This window comes from Apteryx mantelli, chromosome 3 (assembly GCF_036417845.1).
Source record: "Apteryx mantelli isolate bAptMan1 chromosome 3, bAptMan1.hap1, whole genome shotgun sequence".
NCBI lineage: Eukaryota > Metazoa > Chordata > Aves > Apterygiformes > Apterygidae > Apteryx > Apteryx mantelli.
The window spans coordinates 9,023,387-9,045,119 of record NC_089980.1 but is presented as its reverse complement, the minus strand read 5'-3'; the positions used below and the strand labels follow the sequence as shown (position 1 = coordinate 9,045,119).

Here is a 21,733-nt window from a genome sequence, read left to right as displayed (position 1 = left end):
AGCACAGCCCTTTCTGTTATGTTCACATTATTAGTTCTCACGCAGTATGTGGAAGAGCTGAGCACGCAAAAAGAGAAAGACATAAACGCGACCTCCCCAAACTCAGCCAGCTATATTCTAGGTCAGAGATGCACAGGATACCCAAGGCATGCCAGCGAACTTCTCTTGGCAAAGCAGCAGCTTTTGAGCATACTACAGAATAATTACTTCCCTCCCTGCTGTGTAGGGGAACTTTCAGCCATGGTGCCAAAATTCACAAACACCGAGAGTGTGACAATAAAATACAAGGAATTTAGGTGCAAGGGGCACCCGAGCTAAAGGCATCCAGTGACTATTCACATCTTCAGGCTGGAGCTGCATCTGGTGGACTACAGAACCATGGCACCAACCACACTCATGTCTAGAGGCCCCACCCTATGTTGGAAGATGAAGGCTCCACAGGTCACAGTTTGATATTTCAGGCAGAAGCAGCTGCAGTGTGCTCCCGTCCACATCAATTAGCAGGCGCTCTTGATTTCCTGGCAAGCTGCCAATGCAGCCCCTACTTCCATCTAAATACCCCCACCCATGCATCTGCTGAAACCGCAGCAGTGTCACTGAGCAGCAATGCCGGACTCCCTCCTCTGTGGGACATGTTGGAGCAGGTAGGAGCTGAGACCATCCAGCAAGGCCTGTCTGTCTTCCTGGACCTGCTGGCAGAGACACCTCAGGAAGGGCGAGCAGAGCCCCCCTCCATCCCTCCCCTGCTCCTCTCCTCTCAGCTCACATACATGCCTCTTGGCTAAGCTAGTGACGATCCCTTGCTCACGCAGATGGCAGGAGGTGAGCCAACACTCAGGTAAAACATGGCAGCCAAGGTTGGCGTTTTTATCAGCAAAGAGAGGAGAGGGAGCTGCCTGAAGGACAGGAGCCTTCCTCTCCAGCAGGCCTCACTCTCATCATCTTTGTTCCTGTTTCCAAAGCCAGGGTCAGCACGTGGTATTGGCAACTGATATTGCTAACAGTGAGAGGGGAATGCCAAGGGAGGGAGGAGAGTCAGGCACTAGGCAGGCTGCCTGAGTCACTGCTCGGTGCTGTGCATTAGCAAGCGTCAGCCGGGGACGGGATGTTTCCCTTGAAGAAGGCTCCGTGGCTCAGAGGCTCTCAGGCCCATGGGAGCTGATTGCGACAGTGTGGGGTGAGAGTGAGTGAAGCATTGAAGTACAGCTACTGCTATACACTTGTGGTTCCCGCATGGAAGGCTGTGCTGCAGCATCTCAAGTGTATACTATATGCAGAAGTTACCCAGTCTATTGGGCTGGCAGAAGAAGATCATTATCTGGCAGCTGCCTTACTTTCCAGGGACACCTGCTTTCCTTTGGTTGCTGGACTCTGAGTCTGGGTTTTTCCTCTTTGTCCTTTTTTGGCCACACCAGGTGAGGGCAGGGAGTCTCCTGTTGGCCCCAGGGCCTGAGCTTGGGGCTGAGGTCGGGGGGAAGGTGGAACTCGCTGAATAGCAGTCCCTGGCTTACGTTGTCGACAAGGAGAAGGGCTTTCCCTCCTAGACAGTAACTGGCTTCTGGGGGAAGCACTGGGGTTTCTTGGAGGAAGGACAGGACTCCGAGGGGGTGCACAACTAGATCTCCGTGAGCTGCTTCGAGGAGGAAGAGCAGTGGAACTCGGTGAAGGAGGAAGCCGGCTTTGTATCTGTGTTGTTCGGGAGTCGTTGGGGATATTTCCAGCTGGTCTCTGTGCCTGAAGCCTGCAGGGAAAGAGAAGAGGGAGGATGAAGAGGAATTGCTGCAGTGGGCTGCGGGCTATGGTAGCATTGGCATGAATGCTGCTGGACAATCACAAGGTGCTGCCAGCACTAGGACAGCAAGATCTATGTTTTGAACAAAATGCGGCACTAGCTTGAGCACCATCCTGTTATCGTCACTGCTGTTAAAAAAATAAATGTTTAACAACCAGCACCCTCTGGGAAAATGCCAGGCCTGGTTAGGCAGGTGGCATGTATCTGGCACTCTTCTCAACATGCAGTATGGCTGCATCTACCTCTTTCAAGGCAGGAGATATAGTCTGGATATGTGGGCACAAGCCAGATTGCACCACTTGGCCTCTGGTTATATCTCTGCTGGCAAATAAACCAACCCAAATAGGCCACCTCCTTTTACCTCATGTCTCTCAGAGAGCAGAATTTGCTGAACCTGTGGCATGGTCACAGCAGCAATTCTGTTCCTGGACTGGATGTCCAGCCACAAGGACAGGTAGAAAGTCAGACATTGGTGCACACAGGGAAAGGCTGAGTTCAGAAGGCCCAGCTCCACCTACATCCCTATGCTTATTCAACAGTGAGATAGATACCTCTGAAAAGAGCCAGGCACAGGGACATGTATGGAGTTTAAACCATCTGAAGGTGGCACACATTATCCCAGGTCACCACCACTGCTCGTATGTGTGTGTATATCTCCCTCTCTTGAGCTTTTTGCATGCTGGTTATCTTCTGAGGCAATCAGCTCTTTGGGGCATCTACTATACACAGCAGGACAGTCAGCACAGGGATACCAGCTCTGCTGAGGCCTCTTGGTGCCATAGTAGCATAACTCAGAGAAGGCTGGGGCATATCTGTCATTCCTGGTTCTGCTCCCTGAAAGATATCTCTCACAATTGCACAGAAGTAGACTCCAAAACAGACTGTGCTCTTCACTGGAAATTCAGGAGCCACTTGTGAACTCTCAGCCCTTGCAGCTCTAATTGCAGTAGCCAGGCCAGGCCTCCCTAGAGAGTCAGGGCCATGCCAATCATGCAGCAGAACTAAAAGCTGAACACAGGAAGGATCTACTATTAGCAGCACCAAACCAAAAGATCATGGAAGGGAAGAGGGCCCCAAAGCCAGGACAAGTGAAGAGGGATTTGACTCTTTGGCCAGACTGAGCTAAAGAAGTCAGGGAGGTGTGTATTTCACACACAGGTGAGCTGAAATGACTGCAGGAAACAGGACAGGTGAGAAAAGCCCTTACTATGATTCCTGAACAAGTCTAGCATTTTGTATTGCTCAGAATTTTGGCCTTACCTGTAAGCAGCAGCTGCATCTTGCAGGGAGCTACATAGCACTGGCATGGCAACAGCCATGGAGCTCTCAGACCTCATTGTCTCTAGTGGTGTTTTCACCGGTGTGATGGGCCGAGGAATTCTGCTCTTTGTGCTTATGTGTTTCTCTTCTTTTCCCAGGAGGGCAGCCTTCTCTTTCCCTGCCTTTCTTGGGATGGAGTCATCAGAGTCATGGGTATCCTCCTCAGAACCAGTGGTTGAAAGGGTTTCTGAGGCCCGCTGCCTCTCATCGCTGGAGGATGCTGAGGAGGAGGCCCCTGAGGCCAGCCTAAGGAGACGGTTTTGCCTCTTCTCCATCACTAGGCGAGCCAAATCAGGTTGCTTCGCCCTCTTATAAAGCCTCTCTTTGGCTGAGAGTGAAGTTGAAAGGTCTGAGCCAGTGTCCTCCTCAGAGAACAAAATGGGTATCCGACTCCTATACCTGGATCCCAGAGGTCTTCTGGGGCCCTGCTGTGGTGTGTCAGGGAGGATTTCTGCTTGCTTAAGGTGTTCTGTTATGGGTATTGTCTTCTCAAGGTCGTGCTCTCTTGTAACCATCTTGCCAGGCTCTTCCAAATCTAGTGGGAGTGCTACTTTGTCAGAGAGCTCCAACTTGTCCTCAGGAGGCTTTGCTATGCCAGTGGGAAGAGCTAGCTGTTCCCCTACTGTCTCTGAAGTGATTTCAATGTGATTAGCTGAAAGTGCACAGCTTTCTGTCTCTGCCCCTTCTAGCCCTGAATGTATGCTTCCATTCTCTACCAGCACCAGGTTTTCCTCCATCTCTTCTTCAATAATGATCTCTTCAAATGGACCAGGAGGACAGTATTCCTCATGCCTCATCAGTTGGCCACTGGAAGACATGACATTTAAGTGGGTCTTTTCAGCAATATGCACAAATGTGCGCTCAACTTTGGTGAAAGGGGAGGAAGTTGTAGCCACTGCCATAGGAGGCTTTGGTTCAGATTTAAGGACAGAGGACAGGGTCCCTGGCTCAGATACATCTAACTGGCTACCCATAGGCTGTGGCCGCTCGCTCTGAGGTGTTAGAACAGCAAGAGTCCCCAGATCAACTTCTGGAGCCAAGTCTGTGGTCACCGGAGACTTTTTCAGATCACCTGGTGAAAACAGCACTAGTGTTTTTGAGCCTTCCTCCAGTTCCAGATCCCCATCAGCAGTGGAAGCTCGACCCTTGGATCCCTTTTGGTCATCGGCCAGGAGTGTGGATGGTGCACACTCCTGGCTGCGCTCTGTGCTTTTTTGACTCATGTCACTGCTGGAGCCACTGCGCATATCAATCTCGTCCCCTGCCTCCTCCTCCTCCTCCTCCTCCTCCTCTTCCTCTTCTTCCTCCTCTTCTTCTTCCTCCTCTTCTTCTTCCTCCTCTTCTTTCCCATTCATTTCGAGTTGAGGTTCAAGGGGTTTGCAAGGAGCAGTCAAGACAACATTTGAGAAGTCAACTTTCTTTATCCGCTGGGGTACCTTAGGCTTTTCCCAGTAGTCTGACACATCTTTTTTGAAGTCTTGATAAGGCAAACTTAAAGGCACCGCCCTGGGCAGACCATTCATTTCAAATGACTTCAGTGTATATGCCTGCAAAAAGAAAGATATGACAAAAGAAAACAGTTAGTATTCAGACACAGCATTGGCAAAAATATGAACAGCAGTGGGAAGCACCAGTGGAAAACATCTAGTCCATCACTCCCCCAGAACACCCATCTGAGCAGCGATCACTCAATCATTCAATCAGTACCAATCTTAGGAAGAGATTCACAAAGACAGTTATCAACAAAGGCAAAGAACCTGCCAGAGGATTTTCTTTGTTAGCAGTTCTTAACCTAGACCTAAAAGAGCAGTTTGCAAACAATTTTGGGTTTTTTTTTTCAGGGTTTCTCAGTCTTCTTCAGTATCACATATTCTCTCTTTCCTTACTGGAGCCATTCTTCAACTCTTTGTTATGCCCAGGCTGCACTGAACTGCCCTAAAAGTCAAAGGGGCCTCTCTACAATAAATGCATTTCCTAATCATTTTCCAATACTCTTTTGTTCTAAGGGCAATACCCTTTGTATCTCCTTTGTTCTCCACTGCTATATTATTCTTCCCTCCCTTCTGTTTCCTCTTCCCTCTAGGGACTCCTAATTCTGTCTTCTATGGGTTTTACTACTCGTCATTCCCTGGTCCTTCACTAAAATGATCATTAGAGTAACTCATGAATGCTGACATTGAAAGTATCTTTATAGCCTCTAGCGTGTCTGACCATTAGAGCAAAGGAAGGACAGATAAACTCCTTGTCTTTCAGAACTACTGCTGGGAACAGTGTTTCTCCGGCTGTGGTCTGCAGAGCAGAGGCTGCCCACAGGACTTCAGAAGTAGGCTGTGAAATGACTGCAAATAACAGCAATAGAAAAACAGCCATGTGTTCGTACATATGCACACACTTGACTAAACAAACAAAAGAGGGGCAAAATAAATAGCAAATGACCATCAAAGTTAACCTAATTCACAATGGGTTGTAAATGACAATCCCAGTAGAAACGCTTCACAGAATGAATTTTTAAAAAAACATTTAGGTCACCCTTCAGTTAAGAAGGCTGGGAAATGACAGCCTCTCCCTAAACTCAAGCAGATGATAATGCATCACATGTCACCTTTGGAAGGTCCTAATAACAAACAGAAGGGCTCCAAACATCTGCTTTTGAAGTGACATTTTACAGACTCAGAGGATGTTTAGATTATACAACCAAACAAGTATCCATTTAACTATGTATGTGTGCTACAGACCCGTCTACTCACCATGGGCAAAGAACTCTTCTTTTTGTCTCTAGGGGAGAATAACCCTCAAAGCTTTTCACTCCAGTGACCCAATTTCTAATTCTGCTGAAAATCTGCCCTAAGTATGCCTGAAAAATACAAGATCTTCATGCTCACATACAACAGAGAAATTTCTAATAAACTTGTTCCAAGCTATAAGCATACAGTGATTAGGTTTTCTCCAGTGCTGCAGACAGCACTCATTTCTCAGGACTCCTGGATTCATTTGTGTTTTGGTTGTTTCGTTCTTGAAAAGCGTATTCCTCATTTCTCCTTTCCCATTGGTAAAGCCTGCCTGTGACTGTCTTCATTTTTCTACAGTATAAATTAAAATACCTCTGCAGTCCAAAGCTTATCCTCTTCTTTCATTAAAGCAGGAGCCAGGCTCTGAGGATGGCCATATATCAGCCTGAGCTGAGCTTCCACTGACCCACTCTACCTTTTGCATCAGGATGACAGACCTGCAGTTTGGACTGATAACATGGACTTACTGCTCTTTGCAAAAGAAATTACCCACTTGGCTTCCTCCCTCAGGCATTTCTTGGAAATTAGTCTATTTGACAGCCCAAGATTGGATTTAGCTTGTTGGCTGGATTTGGCTTTCCCAATAAAAATACCGTAGTACCAATGCCGCTGCCCCGGAGTGCTGATCAAACAGGTGCTGTGGGACTGGACCTTAACAAAGAAGCCCTGACCAACACTTTGCATTGCACTGAGCTCTGCACTAAAAAGATACCCCATTGCCAATGACATTTCACCTGCTGCTCTACTTTGCTCCATTTCCTAGATGCTGTGGTTGGTGGTACAGTCGGAGGACCACTGTTTTCTCTTTTCCAGGCTGCTCAAACTCATATATAAACCTTCAAACCTCCTCCCACGCTCTTAGGAACCTGTGTCATCCCACCTGCTTTCTGGTCAAGGAGAACTGAATCCAGTCCTGCAATGTACTTCCTATACAGGCCAGAGATATGGCTGCAGCACCCTGCAGTCCCTCCTGCCAGGAGGGCTCCACTGTTGGCTGGAACCACCGGGCGTAAGACCTAGATGCGAATGATTCAGCCTTGGCATCTTGTCTGGCTTCATGGTGACCTCACCTCTGCTGCTGATCACATATCTCCTTCCCCTTCCAGTTGCCATTTCTTCTCAATAACCCACAGTGCACTCTGTTTACATCTTTTCAATCTAGAGCCTTTTGATGTTCATCTCATCCTCTGTTAGTAGCATACATCCCAACAGCTCTGCAGGAACATCATAACCTCAGCACATCCAGTGTGCACACAGATGGCAGACTGTTTTAGCATCCTTAGTCCTGTCTCCAGAGAACCCTCTTTCCTGAACAGCTCTTTCTCTTGCAATATATCAGAAGTGCTTCTGAAAGGAAATAAAAGTTTTTGGTCTCTATATAGCACTAAACAATGAGGTACTGACCCTGAGCTGGATAGCATGACACTGCTGTAATATAAATTACAGTTTTCTCCTTCTGCTCTGGTTCCCCTTTGCTGTTGTTGACTTCTGCTGCAGGCGTCTTACTAACCTCCATGTAATCCCATGTCTGGCTGTACAAATTCCTTGTGGTATTTAGCACATGGACTGCCTTTCTGTCTGTCATTCCATTTCCCCTGTGGATTTGCTATTTATTTCCCTGTCCAGATACTGCACCCTAAGCACGACAGTGATTGCTTGGCTTATACCTACCTATGGGAGACTTGGACTGTTCAACCTCTTGCCTGCATTACCCCAACGTTTGCATAACACATTCCTCAAAGCAGCCTGAGACTCTGAATGTTTTGCCACCGTAAATGCACCAAGGAGAGAATACAAAGAGCATAAATAGCCAAAAAAATGAAAAACAAAAAGGAAGGCAGAAGTTATCCACAAACCCAACTAAAAGAAACTTTAGGTTCAGCATCTAGGTCAAATATTATTTTAACATGCATTTTCTTACCTTCACTGCTATCATCATCTGAAAGTGTTAACAAGAAAGACAGTCTCAGGGCATCAAAGTCTGAGACTGTCTTCACTGCTGAGTTAACATGCCAGCAGCTAGCTGGCTGCAAGCAGCTACACTGCTGAACAAGCCATTCCAGTTTAGCTCCCCCCCTACTAGAGAAGTATGTGTCCATGCCACTCTCTTGGGGCACACCATTTGCCTTTTATAGCACAGCACTGTCAGCTGCTCCAGGATTGTTCCCCAATGACTGCAGAAAAACTTTTCTGCTCTGTTGTACCAATGGGGATGAACTGTGGGAAGATACTGGAAGATCAGGAGCAGAATGATTTAGCCTGTATCTCAGAACCATAAAACTGTAGAATAACATAGGTGTAAGGAACCTCTGGAAGTCTCTGATCCAACCCCCACTCAAAGCAGGACCAACTTAGAGCTGATTGCTCAGGACCTTGCCCAACTCAGTTTGACCATGTCCAAGGATGGAGATCTCACAGGCTCTTTGGGCCCCTGTCCTAGTGTTTGACCATCTCCACAGTGAAAAAGTTTTTCTTTATATCTAATTTCTATGTCTAAATTTCCCTTCAGCAACTTGCTTCCATTGCATTTCATCCTTTCAGTGTTCACCTCTGAGAAGATACTGGCATCATCCTCTCATCTGGTAGTTCAAGGAAGAAATAAGATCCTGTCCTGATCCTTCTCTGAACAAACCCAGCTCTCTCAGCCTCTCCTCCTGTGTCTTATGCTTCTGGCCTCTAATCATCTTGGTGGCCCTCTGCTAGGCTCACTCCAGTATGTCAAGTTCTTATACTGAGGAGCCCACAACTAGACAGTACTCTAGATGACATCTCGCAAGTGCCTAGTAGAGGGAAATAATCACTTTCCTCACCCTACTGGTTGCACTCTTGCTAATACAGCCCAGGATGAGGTTGGCCTTCTTTGCTGCTAGGGCAAACTGCTGACTCCCGTTCTACTTGCTGTTCCTCAGGACCCCCCAGGTCCTCTTTGCATTGGTCTTTATTCTTCACAGGTGCCTAGTTTGAAAGAACTGGCTGTGTCACCAGCTTGAGAAAAAGCAGGAACTATGCTATGAGCTGAGCCAGCTACTCTACTGTAGAAAGTTATCAAGCCTGTGAATGAGCAGAGCTGTGCTGGAGCTGACTGACTCTAGGGCAAAAAGACTTGCTTGTCCTCCAGCAAGCTCTGATCTCTGCCTGTGATGCTCCCTTTCTCAGAAGGCCCATTGCTCATCACTGTCACAGTGAACCATTTCTCCCATCTGCTTGGACTCACATCTTCAGTCTTGATTCTCTTTTGACTTGTCAGCCAATTGTCAGAAGAATTCCTGTCAACAGGAATCTGTATGGCAGTATGAGTATACAGGTATGTCTGAATGTGTGCATTTCCCAAAGAATCTGCATGTTTCACCTCTAACTCTCTCTCTCTCCATAAAACCCTATGGCATTTAAATGGAATTTGGCTACTTACTATTTTGGGTAACAATATGAATTTGGGAGGTTACAAATATCCCTGCTTTGCAGAGAGGGCAGGGTTTCAAATACAGAGCAGAATGAGAACCAGGAGATAAAAAGATCTACCTGCATATATTTGCAGAGGCAGAAACCAGCCCTTTCAAGTCCATCTCTGCCCCTGTGCCCAAGAACAGCTAAACAGAGAGAGGGCCTTTGTCTTTATTGTAAAACAGTGGGGTTTCAAATTAGCAGAACCACTGGCACTGGGATATTCTCAGGAGAGACATCACCAAATACAAGCAGTGCAGCTCAGGAACCGCAAATGCTGCAAAAATCAGCAAAGGCGCAGTCTCCACTTGGCTATGGCAAGTTTACTAACATGCATTAGAAGTTCCCAGGTCCTTTTCTAAGTGGAAATGTAGCCAGAGATATTCTTCTCAGGCCAGCGGTACTGAGCAGACTCACCCTGGTGGGTTTAGAAGCAGTACTGATATCCAGTTTGTTAATGTGCTCATATATGTCCTCCCCCGTGCAAAGACAAACACACTCTGCCCAGGTCCCTGCAACAATGAAGAGTGATGGCAGTATCTGTTTGGCCTCTGTTGCTTTCTGGTGATCTCAGGAATCATAAGGGCATAGAGAAAAGGCTCTATGGCTTCCCTGTGCTTATGTCCCCCCAACAAAGCAATCTGTGGCACGGCCATCCCAGAGTCCATTGTAAAAGCCTGCTTCCCAAACAGCTCTGCACTGCCCCCGACTGCACGGACACGGGGGTGGGGGGGGAAGGAGCAGTTCCCTGTGTGAGCCTCATCAATTTTCCCTTAGAGTGTAAGATTTCAGGGGCTTTTTTGTCCTCCCATCTCTTGGTTTTAAATGGTTTAAGTGCAATCATTTGTGAAAAAACAAGTATGGGAAAAAACCCACAATATTTGTCTTAAATTAGTCCTAACCCCTATGGACAGCAAGTGCAGCATCTCCTGTATCTACAACAGCTGTTCTGTTCCAGACTATGTTCTAGATCACAGTTACCACTATAGCAGTGTGTCCTTCTGGGGTGTTTGACAGAGGTACACACTGCCACATGCAAAGCCACATACCAACAGGCTCATAGAGGCAAACCAAAAAAACCCACTTGGAGCCATCTATCACTGAGCAGAAAGGTTGCAGACCCTGCTAGAGGCAGTGTCAGAAGGACTCAATAACCATACAATTTCCAGGAGGAAAAAAAGGACTCACACACTGTACTACCCTGTAGGCCAGAAGCCACAGCCTAATCCGAACTATTTCTTCCTGTCTGTCACATTTCTGCACAAAGGACACTCTGCCTTCGAGGAGTGCTTCTCCTGCAAGGGGGACATTTTTCATCCCTCTTTCCACCAGTACCAGGGCCCTTACATGAGCCCATGCCCTGCAGCCTGCCTTTCCAGGAACTTTCAGAAAAATACTGAATTAGTAAGTGTGCACTTCATCCCAAAGCAGACAGAGTCTATCACCACGCTTTCTCTGACAACCTGATGCTAGACCAATCAACAGTGACAGGGACTGAACTACATGCTGTTCCACAGCACAGACTGCTTTCAAACGGAGTCACTAGTGAGAGCAACAGCATGGTTTGCTCCATCGTGCAGCCCAGGCTTACAGGAGAAGAACATTATTACAGCTCTGCCATGCCCTTGCACGCGTCTCCCTAGGGTTTCAGGGGGTGGAGAGGTTGGAAGTTTACCTGCTGTTCTTAGACACCTCGTAAAATATCCAATGGGAGAAAGCCAACCATCCCGCCCACTCATACTGCGCTGCCAGCCAGGGGAAGATGCCCAGTGTTGAAGCTGAGAGCCATATGATAAACTGTTTCTGCTGTGTTTGTAGATGCTTAATTGTACTAGCCTAGGTCTAACCAGTTTGGATGCTGGTAACCATCAAGCCAGAGCTCCAAAACCTTGCATAAATTATGGTTAGCTGTAACCTGTTGCTGTGATATGACAGGATTAAAGACAGTGAAATCAGTGCTAGCCTAAATTTACATAAGCTGAACTCACAGTGTGGCCCACCCAATGTGTGCAAAGTGTGTCTCTATCACTCACAATACCTTGTTTCCATTCCCAGCTCAGTCTTAACTGACCACCTGCCAGTTCTTGTTTATCTTATTAACAAATGCTAATTAACTTCCCCTGTTCTACCAGAGCTCCTCCATCTCCCTGCACTGGGTTCCCATGTACCCAAAGATGAGCAGGGTCCACAGCAAACATACCTTCCCAGAGCTAAAAAGCAAAGGGAGCAGAAAAATAGAGCAAGAAAACAAACAAAAAACCCAGCCATCACCAAGGTGCTGCCTTTGATTCTTTAATAAGGTTTTGGTAGTATACAAGCTTTTTTTTTTTTTCCCCCCGATTGTCTGGATTAACATACATGGATTTAAAAAAGGCACAAAATCCATTGCACAGCTTCTGTTTTGTTTGTTTTTGATGACATTGCCTGTTCATTGTGATTTCAAGTGTAGGATTTTACAGTACTCTGCAGCATTTACAGCGTGGTCTACATACAGGTAATCAGTGCATGCTTTTATACAGGAGACAGAATTCAAATTCTCTCTCAGTATTTTTATATACACAATAATACAGTGTTTTTCTTCTGAAAAAAGCTTTAAATTGGTCTTGCATGCTCGGTATGCCAGAAGAATTAGTGCAAGCATATAATACAGTGTTATTGCAGTACAAAAAGGGGTTTACCTTAGGCTCTAAAGGGATTACATACAGGAAGAATAAAAAGACTCAGGGAAAACAAGCTTTGGACCCCGTTAGTCAACTACATCCTTCCAAACCACTCCCTACTCAGTACGGCCTTTAAAGCTACAGCAGGCTGCTTCCCCGCCATCTCCCTGCTGCTATCCTCCTGAGATGAGCTTCCACACCTTCTTCTGCAACTTCTGTCCTAGCAAATGATGAGGACTTCCAGGCGACTCAAGGAAGTCCTTCTGCTGTGCCTCCTAATGCTGGAGACCTGCACGAAGGGGACCTTCCTGAGATCCACTGCTTCAAGCAAACTCAAGTCCCAGCAGATGACATTTCTCAGACAAACCGCAAAGTAAAACAGGTTACCTACACTTTGGTCTCCTCTCAATAGAAATGACTACAGAAACCCACGTTCACTTTCTAATTGAATAGCGATGGTTAAACATGATTTGGACTTTCTCCTGCTTGGCAGCAACGGAAGTGTAACAGGTGACACAAGGTAATGCAAAGGAAGGATATGCTGGTCCCTGAGATTCTTCATGGGAGCTGGAAAGTCCAAGAAGCAGAAATCAAGTTCCCAATATGACTTTAATCACTCCATTAGGAATGGGAAGAGGCCTTAGTCCTGAGAGATGCAGATGGCAAACAGACTGCAAGAGCTGTAGTCCAGTCTTCTCAATAACAGCTTTGATTTGGATACTATCAGGACCTTAGCATATCCTGGAAGTGACATTATCCTCTGCCAACACAGACTAAGCTTGTTTGGGACTGGGAGATCTGGCAGGATTTACAGTAGTGACTGGAAAAACTAGAATCTGAGTTTCTGAAGCAGCCTTTTCTTCAAACTAGCATCAGATGAGGTAAAAGTAGCAGGGGTCTTAGAGCTGCCAGGCTTGCTTTCAGGATCTTCATGTTCCAGGAATCAGCACCATAAATGTCAGAGAGACGTTCTTCTTTCCAGCATCTTACCATCAAATGCTTCAGAAGCTTTCTCTTTTTTTTCTCCTAGGTGAACATGACAGTCCAGTCCTCTGCTGGATAAGTGCTCTGTTCCTCTCTATTTGTGCTCTTCATATGTTGTTAGGCTTGTGCCAGTTTTCCTAGCATCTTGGATGGAAGCGATAGCGCTGTAAAGGTGCTGCACCTGCCATTTAACTTCCCAAATCTGCACCTACCAGTCTCTTCAACAAGTGTCAACACAGAGCTACTTGTTTGAGGAGACAGGTGGACCACCTCATTTTTATCACTCATAAAAGACTCAGGAAATGGCAAGCAAAGTGGAAGGAAACGATAATCCAAAGATTGTTCTAGTCCCTAATTGTAAAGGCAACTTAATAGCAGCAAGAAAGAAGGAAAATTCTGAAAGCTAAACATCTTCCTTAGTCATAAAAATAACCGTACGTCAGCAGCGCTGAATAGGAACCTGATCTGGCTTTTCTTAGGAAGGACCAAGCTGAAGGGGCAAGAGTCTCAGAGAAATCCTCCTTATTTGACTCATAGTTCAGAAGAGATTTGCCATTACTGTGTTTCATGTTGCCAGATCAGCTAACTGCACTCATAATTAAACTGATTATGGGGTCGTTGGAGGAAGCCCTGGGGATTCGTATGAGGCAAGTGCACTAGATGAGGTAACCAACCTGAAACACTTTGTGTATGAAAAAATAAAACCTCCAAACATAAAGCCATTTTCTTTTTAAACACTAAAAGACATGCAAGTGAATGTAAAATGGGGATTGCTTTCAATCCCCAGGTTACATGGTTAGCAGCTTGTTCAAAATGTACATTCATTGTAATATTATTTCCTCAATGGTATGTGTAATACAAAGGAGTTGCAATACATCAAATAATATTTAGAAACATCTCCCATAAATTAATCTTTGTGCTGTCCTGTGGAACTGCAAATGCAGATCTGTGTTACAGTGACCCAGACAGAAAGCACATGTTACAAAAATGCAACAAAAAGGAAGATAGTACAGCAATGATCAGCCTCTACACATTTTATTTAATATCTTGACATTACCCAAAATATATGTTTGCATACTAATAAATTATGTCCCAAGTGGCAGCACCGTTCCTATGACCAGAATATTCTGCCACCAGCTGATGGCAAATAGAGGGATTTGTATGCTACAAGACACTGTATTAAGAAAAGTGGGATGGGACAGGTTGCTGAAATCATTTGCTCAAATCTCTGACATGCAAAAGAGGCCAGCTGTGCCATCCAAACAGGACACCATGAGGTTCTTTCTTTGCAACAGCTCTTTGAACACATGGATGTCTGCAGAGCGGCCCATTACCACTGCTAGCACAGAAATGCTTCTGTAAGGCATGACCATGTGTGGCCATTCATACGCCACGTGTGGATCAGGAGCATATACAGGACATTCATACAACCAGAAACAGAAACTCCAGCAAAAAGCATCCCAACACCATGGGGGCAAGAAGCACACTTGGCTCTCTTTGGGCAGCCCCTACAGTAACTGTCATCTCCTTCAGTCACTCTGGGGAGGGAAGGCAACTACAGGGTAACCAGACCAGGAAGAAAGACACCCCTTGTTCTCAAGTTGAGAAATATCTAGGGCAATTTATTCACTAGAAACACCAATAGGAGTTTAGAGATTTGCAAATTATTCACGCTTTTCAGGAAATGCAATTTTATTTTCTTCAGCCAGCCTCTTGAAGCCATCTGTTACTGCAAAGCAGAGCTAGACAAATATATGACAGCTACCTCCACACAGTCCTTACCCATTTGCCATCAAAGGCAGAGAAGAAAAAACAAAGAGAAAAGGTTCTCTTTTGAATACTGTGGGATAGTAGGACCTTTTCTTACTCTGTGTGGGAGAATCTCAAAACAATCTCAGTTCAAGGGAAAGTTCTGAGGTTGGCGTGAAGAAATCTCCCCTGTCAACCATAAATAAAAGGTGTCATTCATTTAACCCATCGGTTTACCTATAATAAAAATAAATCAGGTTGTCAACACAGTACTATGCGGCTATAATGCTAGCGTGATTGGATACCATGGAGACCTTCACCTAGTCGAAAGGAAGAGATGCTAGACACACACGACAAACATTCTGGATATCCCTCAGCAATCCCGCCACATAAGCAGTAGAAAATCTCCCTCTGTTTTCAAGATTAACCTTGTACCACTACCAAGCACTTAAATTCCAAATACACATATCATTGAACATTAATTGATGGAGGCAAGAGAAGGAAGCACATTAGAAAACAGGAAAAGGACAGAACACTTTTTTCAGCACTAGTTTCTGATCTTTAGTCTGACAGTATATCCTGTTGTTAAGCTATTTGATAACAGAGGACTAAACTAGAAATGATTATGTTTTCTTTCATTCATTTATTTACACAGGATCACAGCACCAAATTCAAATAGTGCATTTTTAGAGGAGAGACAAAGTGGAGTTCCTGGTTATTTGGGGTCAAAGAAACGCCTCAGTAATGTTTGTTATATTCGGAATATAGGTCCCACTATCCTGACAACTTCCAGTTCAAGAAACAATGTTCTGTCTCCTGAATTTCTCCCTGTGAAATCAAATTCTCATGTCTGGCTTCATCCTAACATGTTCTGAAGAGGATTTATGTGCTGCTCTCCTCCTCCCGAGGTCCCTGCGTGGCAAACAGCAGAAGTGTCTCATAGGAAAAATACAGCACCTGGGGATCTTTTGGGTTAAGAGGCTATAGAAAGGTATGAGTACTATGACTATTAGTATCCTTTCTGAATTAACCCTGGGAAGGCTAAAATGATGAGTCTTTTCTAGTTTCTTATCTGACTGTAGAAGGTTTCCACTACAAAACAAATGATCAAAATTCTCAGAAGAGGCTGTACACTTTCAGGCAGTGGAATCAGTGATAAAGATGTTACCAAAACCTGATGTTATGAAAGCAAATGACAAATGAGGTAGTTAAACACTCTGCAGTGAACTCTTTGGAAGAAATGTTTGAAGCACAGAGCAGAGCAATCTGCCAAACAGCATTTTTGTTTCTCATCTCTAAGTGGTCATGAAGTAGAGCACTTAGAAAAGGAGGTGTGTATTAACTGGCTTTAGAGTCATCTTTGGAAAGGAAATACCATCCAACTATTGAAGAGTCACTCAACCTCTGTGCACTCAACCTTCCTCGGGAAGGGGATAAGAAAGCTGCTGAGGCATGCATTACTTGTTATCACCAATCAATTTGAAACAATATACCTCTTTCCAGAAGTTCTATGTGCAAAAATTACATCTAAATTTGATATTTTTTCACCTCAAAAAGGAAAAAAAAAAGGTTGACAGGTTCTTAAAAGCCCTCTCATATAAGACTCAGTTTTTGACTGCTGCAGAAGCTACAGGAGAGCAACCTCTTGGAGCTAGCTGCCAAAAGGGGAATATCTGGATAATGGAAGAAATGTGGAACTTGTTTAAAACAAGATGCTTTGATGGCTTAATGCCAGTGGCACACTCTAGGTAAGGGAAAAACTGTTGTTACATGTGCCAAACTGAGGCATATCAATCCTTAGGTAAAATACCCATTACTTGGTGGTATCTCCATATAAGATGGGTCACAAGAGGAAACCCTAGTCAGTAAAAGTTTAGAATTAATGAACCAAGTGTCACCTCTGTTGCACTTAAGTTATCCTCCTGTTTTGGCCACTTGAAATACCCTATTTATTTCTATTTTTATTTGGATCCTCCTCCCCACTCCCAGGTTGGGGAATGGGGACAGCCATTTTTTCCAGCCCAGAAACCATGCAGTTGAAGAACTTTAGGGAGTTTGCTAAGTCCCAAGGATTCCAGGTTTCAAAACTCATGAAACTCCTGCCCTGGAAGTGGAGGATATCTTCCATTATCATCTTTGAAATCAAACTGCCTTCAATCAACATGATCACTATTCCTCACATAGTTTACATGTAGAACTCAGACTGCTCCAAGTCAAGATGTGCGCCATTTTTTTCACTGTCTCCTCCAAGGAAATCAGACAGAGGGAATGCGAGAGGCTGACCAAAGTGCTACAAGGAATGTGTGGTGCAACATGAGATATGCAATGAGGAGGAAATTGGTGCAGGAGACAAATCTGGCATACACTTGGGAACAGCAAAGGCAGGGACCCCAGAGAAGCAAATAAGGTGAAGTATAGGATACCATGAATGCCAAAAGTGAATGTGTGGAGTGGGATGAACACTGGAAACCAGGGAGGGGAAAGAAGAAAGGTTTGTCATTTGGGGAAGAGATGGGTTGGGCAAGGGGGAAGAAAAAGGCAACTGAATCTACGAGAGCTGGAGGGTCAGTTCTCCAGCAATGAGGCAAAGATAAGGAGGTGCTGCCTGTGAGCATGTGTGCATTGTATGTGAAGCCCAGCAACATCTTGGAGCTGCAGCTGACTGCTGTCCTTGCATTCAGATTCATACCTAGTAAATGAAAGGCACCTAGAGCAGCTTCCCAAATTCTCCCCAAAAGTTGTTCGGACACAGGATTTGGAGACATGGGCTGATCTGCCTCTAGCCTTGGCGACCCTTGAAGAATCACTGCATGAACATCAGCAGCTAAAGGAAAAGTCTTCCCTTGGAGTCAACATCTTTCATGCTGAAAGGAAGCAGCAGCCCAGGCTGGAAGTCTGTAGGCTTCCATGAGGACACTTAGCCCAAGGAATACAACTTTTGGATCAGTTTGTCCCTTTTGGAACAACAATCTTGCAGCAGCCTGGGCCATCATAATGTCCAGGTTCAGACCCACTACAAAGGAAGGAGTGAAAGAGCAAGAGATACTTTTCATGATGAAGAGAGAGTGTATGTATGGGATTGTATCACCCCTATGGCTCTCTTACAGGACATTTCTATTTTACAGGCTACCATCACTTTAACTAAAGGGTCTTTAAACAGTGAAAGAGGTGATGCAATGTAACTCTTCCACTTACCTGCCCCTCAACACTGGCAAAAAAGCATGGCAATGGTGGACAAAGTTGGGTTCACACCAGGGACTTTGCCAGCATGGTTATACCGACAGAATTCTCCTAATGCAGATGCACCGTTATCAGCAAAATTGAACTTTTATGACAGTATAGTCTATTTTCAGTTAACCCCCCTCCCACCAAAACCTTTTACACTGAAAGTGAATTTGTGCTGACCTAACTACATTTACGCTAAGGACTGTGGCTGGCCAGTCAAGAATCAAAGCTTTTCATGCCCATGACTAACACAGCTCTACTGGCAAAAGGGGTCCTGCAGTATTACAAGAGAAGGGTTATATTCTTTCCATTTTAAACCCAACCACTGGCATTTCTTTAATTCCTTGTCATATAAGTGCCACCAAATATAAAATTCCTAAACACACTGCTCCGTAGCCTCGTCTCTGCTCTGCCTGGTACGTCTAGGGTTTGAGCTGCAGGACACAAAACACTTTCCCTTTTGCTCTGCCAGGAGCAGTTTGGAAACATCTCCTGCTCTGCATAGAAAGAAAATGAAAGGAGTCAGACAGGGACCAAGATGCAAAAAGGCAGCTTTTGCATGTACATAAAATCGACGTGCACTTGCTCACAGCAATAGAGCGTGAGGTCCTAGCAACCACTATCTGTCCTTCTGATGCTAATGCACTTTGTATTGTAAAGGAGTGACAAATGCTTATTTCAGTCCTCATTTTGGATTCTGATGGAGAACAAGTGCTATGCACATTTGGAAGTGAAACCAAAAAGAACATCCCTTTCAGGAAGCAAACCCTGTTCTTGGAGTCTCCTAATGAATGCAATTTGCATAAGAGTTTGATGCTGAAAGGAAATTTCCTTTCACTGAACTGATTGACTTCACTGACTTACTCCAGTTGAGGAATTTAAGGGACCTTAGCAAATGTAAAAGGAATTACAATGGGGGCAACTAACTTTTCAGCCTGTAGCCCCGTGATCACTTTTAGTGTAGGCTGCCCTCCAACTGTTGCTTTTCCTGCTGCCCCTGGCTTGCCCCTGCTATCGCTCGTGCGAATGGACAGTGGACCAAAGCAAGGAATGAATCCAGCTGCAAACAACGTCCCTGCTCCCCACAGAGATCCGGGTGGGCATGCGAACACCAGTGCTGACATGCGGGAAGGGGCAGAAGGGGAGGGATGGGGTGAGGTGGGGACAGGAGGGTGCCTTTGGGAGTGTCAGCACATCTGTCTCCTTCACTTGACCACAAACCTGGAGCCTTCAGTGGAAAATGGCTGCATGACACTTGCTTTGCGCTTTCTAGATAATTTTTTTGACAACTGATTTTTGGATGTTTTTACATTTATAATTGAAATCATTATAAAAGTAATACAATAAATAAATGTCATATAAATGCAATCTGAAGAGGGTTTTTAGACTTGCACTGTAACTGTTTTTAGTATTAATTTATTACACTTCCATAAGTATAAAAAGAGAGCTATTTTCACATTTCTTTAATTTTCCAACTGTTACTCAGTAATATGTGGATTCCACAGTAATTATTACAGCATTAGATGAAGATGGTAAAAAAAATCTGCAAATTGACTATTTTTAAAACCCTTTTCATACTAATGTAACAACAGGATTCCATTCATTAGCACTAATTATTTTGCTCAGAATTAATTTTTAGAAGCCATACAGAGCATTCTGTTTATGAAATAAAACTTCCAAAAAAACCCAGGCCAGAGCAATTTGTCCAGTGATTCTAGCAGAGCGCCCAAATTTGATGTTTTAATAGCTTTGCTTTAGAAATACACATCCCATCTTAGAGAATCTAAACAGGGAAGTATTCAGTGCATCTTTTACTAAGGTATTTCAGTGATTCATCACCTACCTATGTCTTTAAAATGAGCATCTTATTTCTAGTTTGAATTTTGCTAATTTATCTGCTATTTTATCTTCTAGCAACTAGACCCATACCTTTGCCTGCCGGATTAAAAAGCCTTCCTGTTCTCTGCAGGCCAGTACTTCTAAACAGTGATCATATCACTTTGTAGTTTTGTCTTTAATGACAGTCTGCACTTCTTCAAGCTCATTCCACAAGGCAGGTTTTACAGAAACTCGTATTTCTTTTCCCTTTTCAGGTTATGAAAATCTTTTCAAAAATTTTCCATACAGTCTCTAGTATTGGTCTAACCAGTACAAAAGATCTCCCCTCTGTTCACGTACTGATTTTCCTGCTGATACAGCAAAAAATCTTTTTTTTTTTTTTCTTCTTGATAACCACAAAAGACATGGACTAGCACTGAGCTAAGGTCAGGAAATAAGGAGCCCTAATGAGAAACATCCCCATTTGTAAGAGATACCAATATCTAAACATGTTTTGTCTGGTTAGCTGGTTTTCAATTTATTAATAATTGTAATGAGACAAAAGCCTTACTGAAGTCTGTGTAAGTCAACTATCTTTGTCAGTCAGACTTTTGATCTTGTCAGAAGAACAGTATCAAGTTTATTTGGCAGGAAAAGTTTTATATATAACCATGATGAGTAGCATTAGAGAGATTACTTCCCTTTAGGTTTTTTGGACAGAGCTACTTGTCAGCTATTCATTGTTTTTGCCTGAAACTGGCAGGTTAAAGTTTATAAATACCCAGTTATCCGGTTTATTTCCTTTTCTCTCTGGCAAAACTAAAATTTCTTCTATTTCTACAAAATTTCCTTCCCAAAATTGACCTTACAAAGCGAACATCAGTGTTTTGGAGACTACAAGCTGAAAATTAGTAAGCGCCACTGATTTTAAATCTGCTGCTTCCCTAAACTCCCTTTTCTCCAGGACCTGCCATTGTAGTCAACTCAACTCTACTGAACATGGAAAAAAATGTCCTGTTCATTTCCACAATGTGTCCGCTCACATTCATGGAACAAATCAGAAGGAATTAATGTCACAAGAGTGACCGTGGGAAGAGGCTGGCTGTGACTACCCCGTCATTCGCAGGTGAGGTGTGTTGCCTCAGCTGTCTCCATCCCTGCAGGCACGAGGGTGCTGTGCGGCACCTGGCCTGCCTGAGCGTGTCCTGTGAGATGCTAAGTGACTGGGCCAGGTCCTATGAGCTCCAGAAAGCACCATCTCACCCTGCCTGGGACTGCCCTTCTAGACTTGCTTATAGAAGTGTGAATCTGATGTTAAGAGAGGTTTCGGACAGGATAGCTACACCTCCAGAAATCAGTAGCTAGAGGGAAGCATTCATCGTAACTCTGCTGGAAATATCCTACCTACTCAATACTACCGCTGCATTGCAACTCATTAGCTTTCTCTCAACACCCAACCCTGTCTTATGTTGCTCTCACAGCTGTCTGAGCTTTCCATCTGTTTTGCTGTCTGTATCCTACTTTCTGCAGAGTATTTTCCCTTTGACTCACACTCTCCTAAAGCCCTAAGCACCAGGACTCCCTTCTTTAAACTTAGCACCCATACTGCCTCTTCTCCCAGAAGACCAGACCAATGGCTCAGTTCAACAGAAGACAGCTACTACATCCACTTAAATACAGAAGGTCTCCGTATAGTCTGGTGCTTTACACAGCAACCATACTGAGAAGGGCAATATATCCCTTCAAATCTGGGAAATAAGGATACTTATGACAATTTAAATTAAATTCGATCTCCCTTTGCCTCTGAGATTCAAGGCAGTTTCAGAGAAGGGCTCCAGGGGCTCTGTATACAAAGCGCTGAGGCCAAAGTCCCACAGCGGGGATGATCTAATTAGTACAAAAAAAGAAAGCTGGTGTTGCTCCAGTATAAACCAAGATCCTTTTCTGGGCCAAAC

The 21,733-nt window shown here is 44.6% G+C and overlaps 1 protein-coding gene across 1 annotated transcript in view; it reads right to left on the bottom strand.

Moving 5' to 3' along the window:
- Positions 1-1,170: 1,170 nt before the first annotated feature.
- Positions 1,171-21,733, bottom strand: part of TTBK1 (tau tubulin kinase 1) — a 101,381-nt gene continuing 80,818 nt past the window's right edge. The window contains exons 15-16 of the mRNA XM_067292652.1: positions 3,053-4,659; positions 1,171-1,741 (exon numbers count right to left, since the gene is read on the bottom strand). Coding sequence (XP_067148753.1) covers positions 1,315-1,741; positions 3,053-4,659 — 2,034 coding nt within the window. The 3' untranslated portion in view covers positions 1,171-1,314. The remainder of the gene's footprint in view (positions 1,742-3,052; positions 4,660-21,733) is intronic.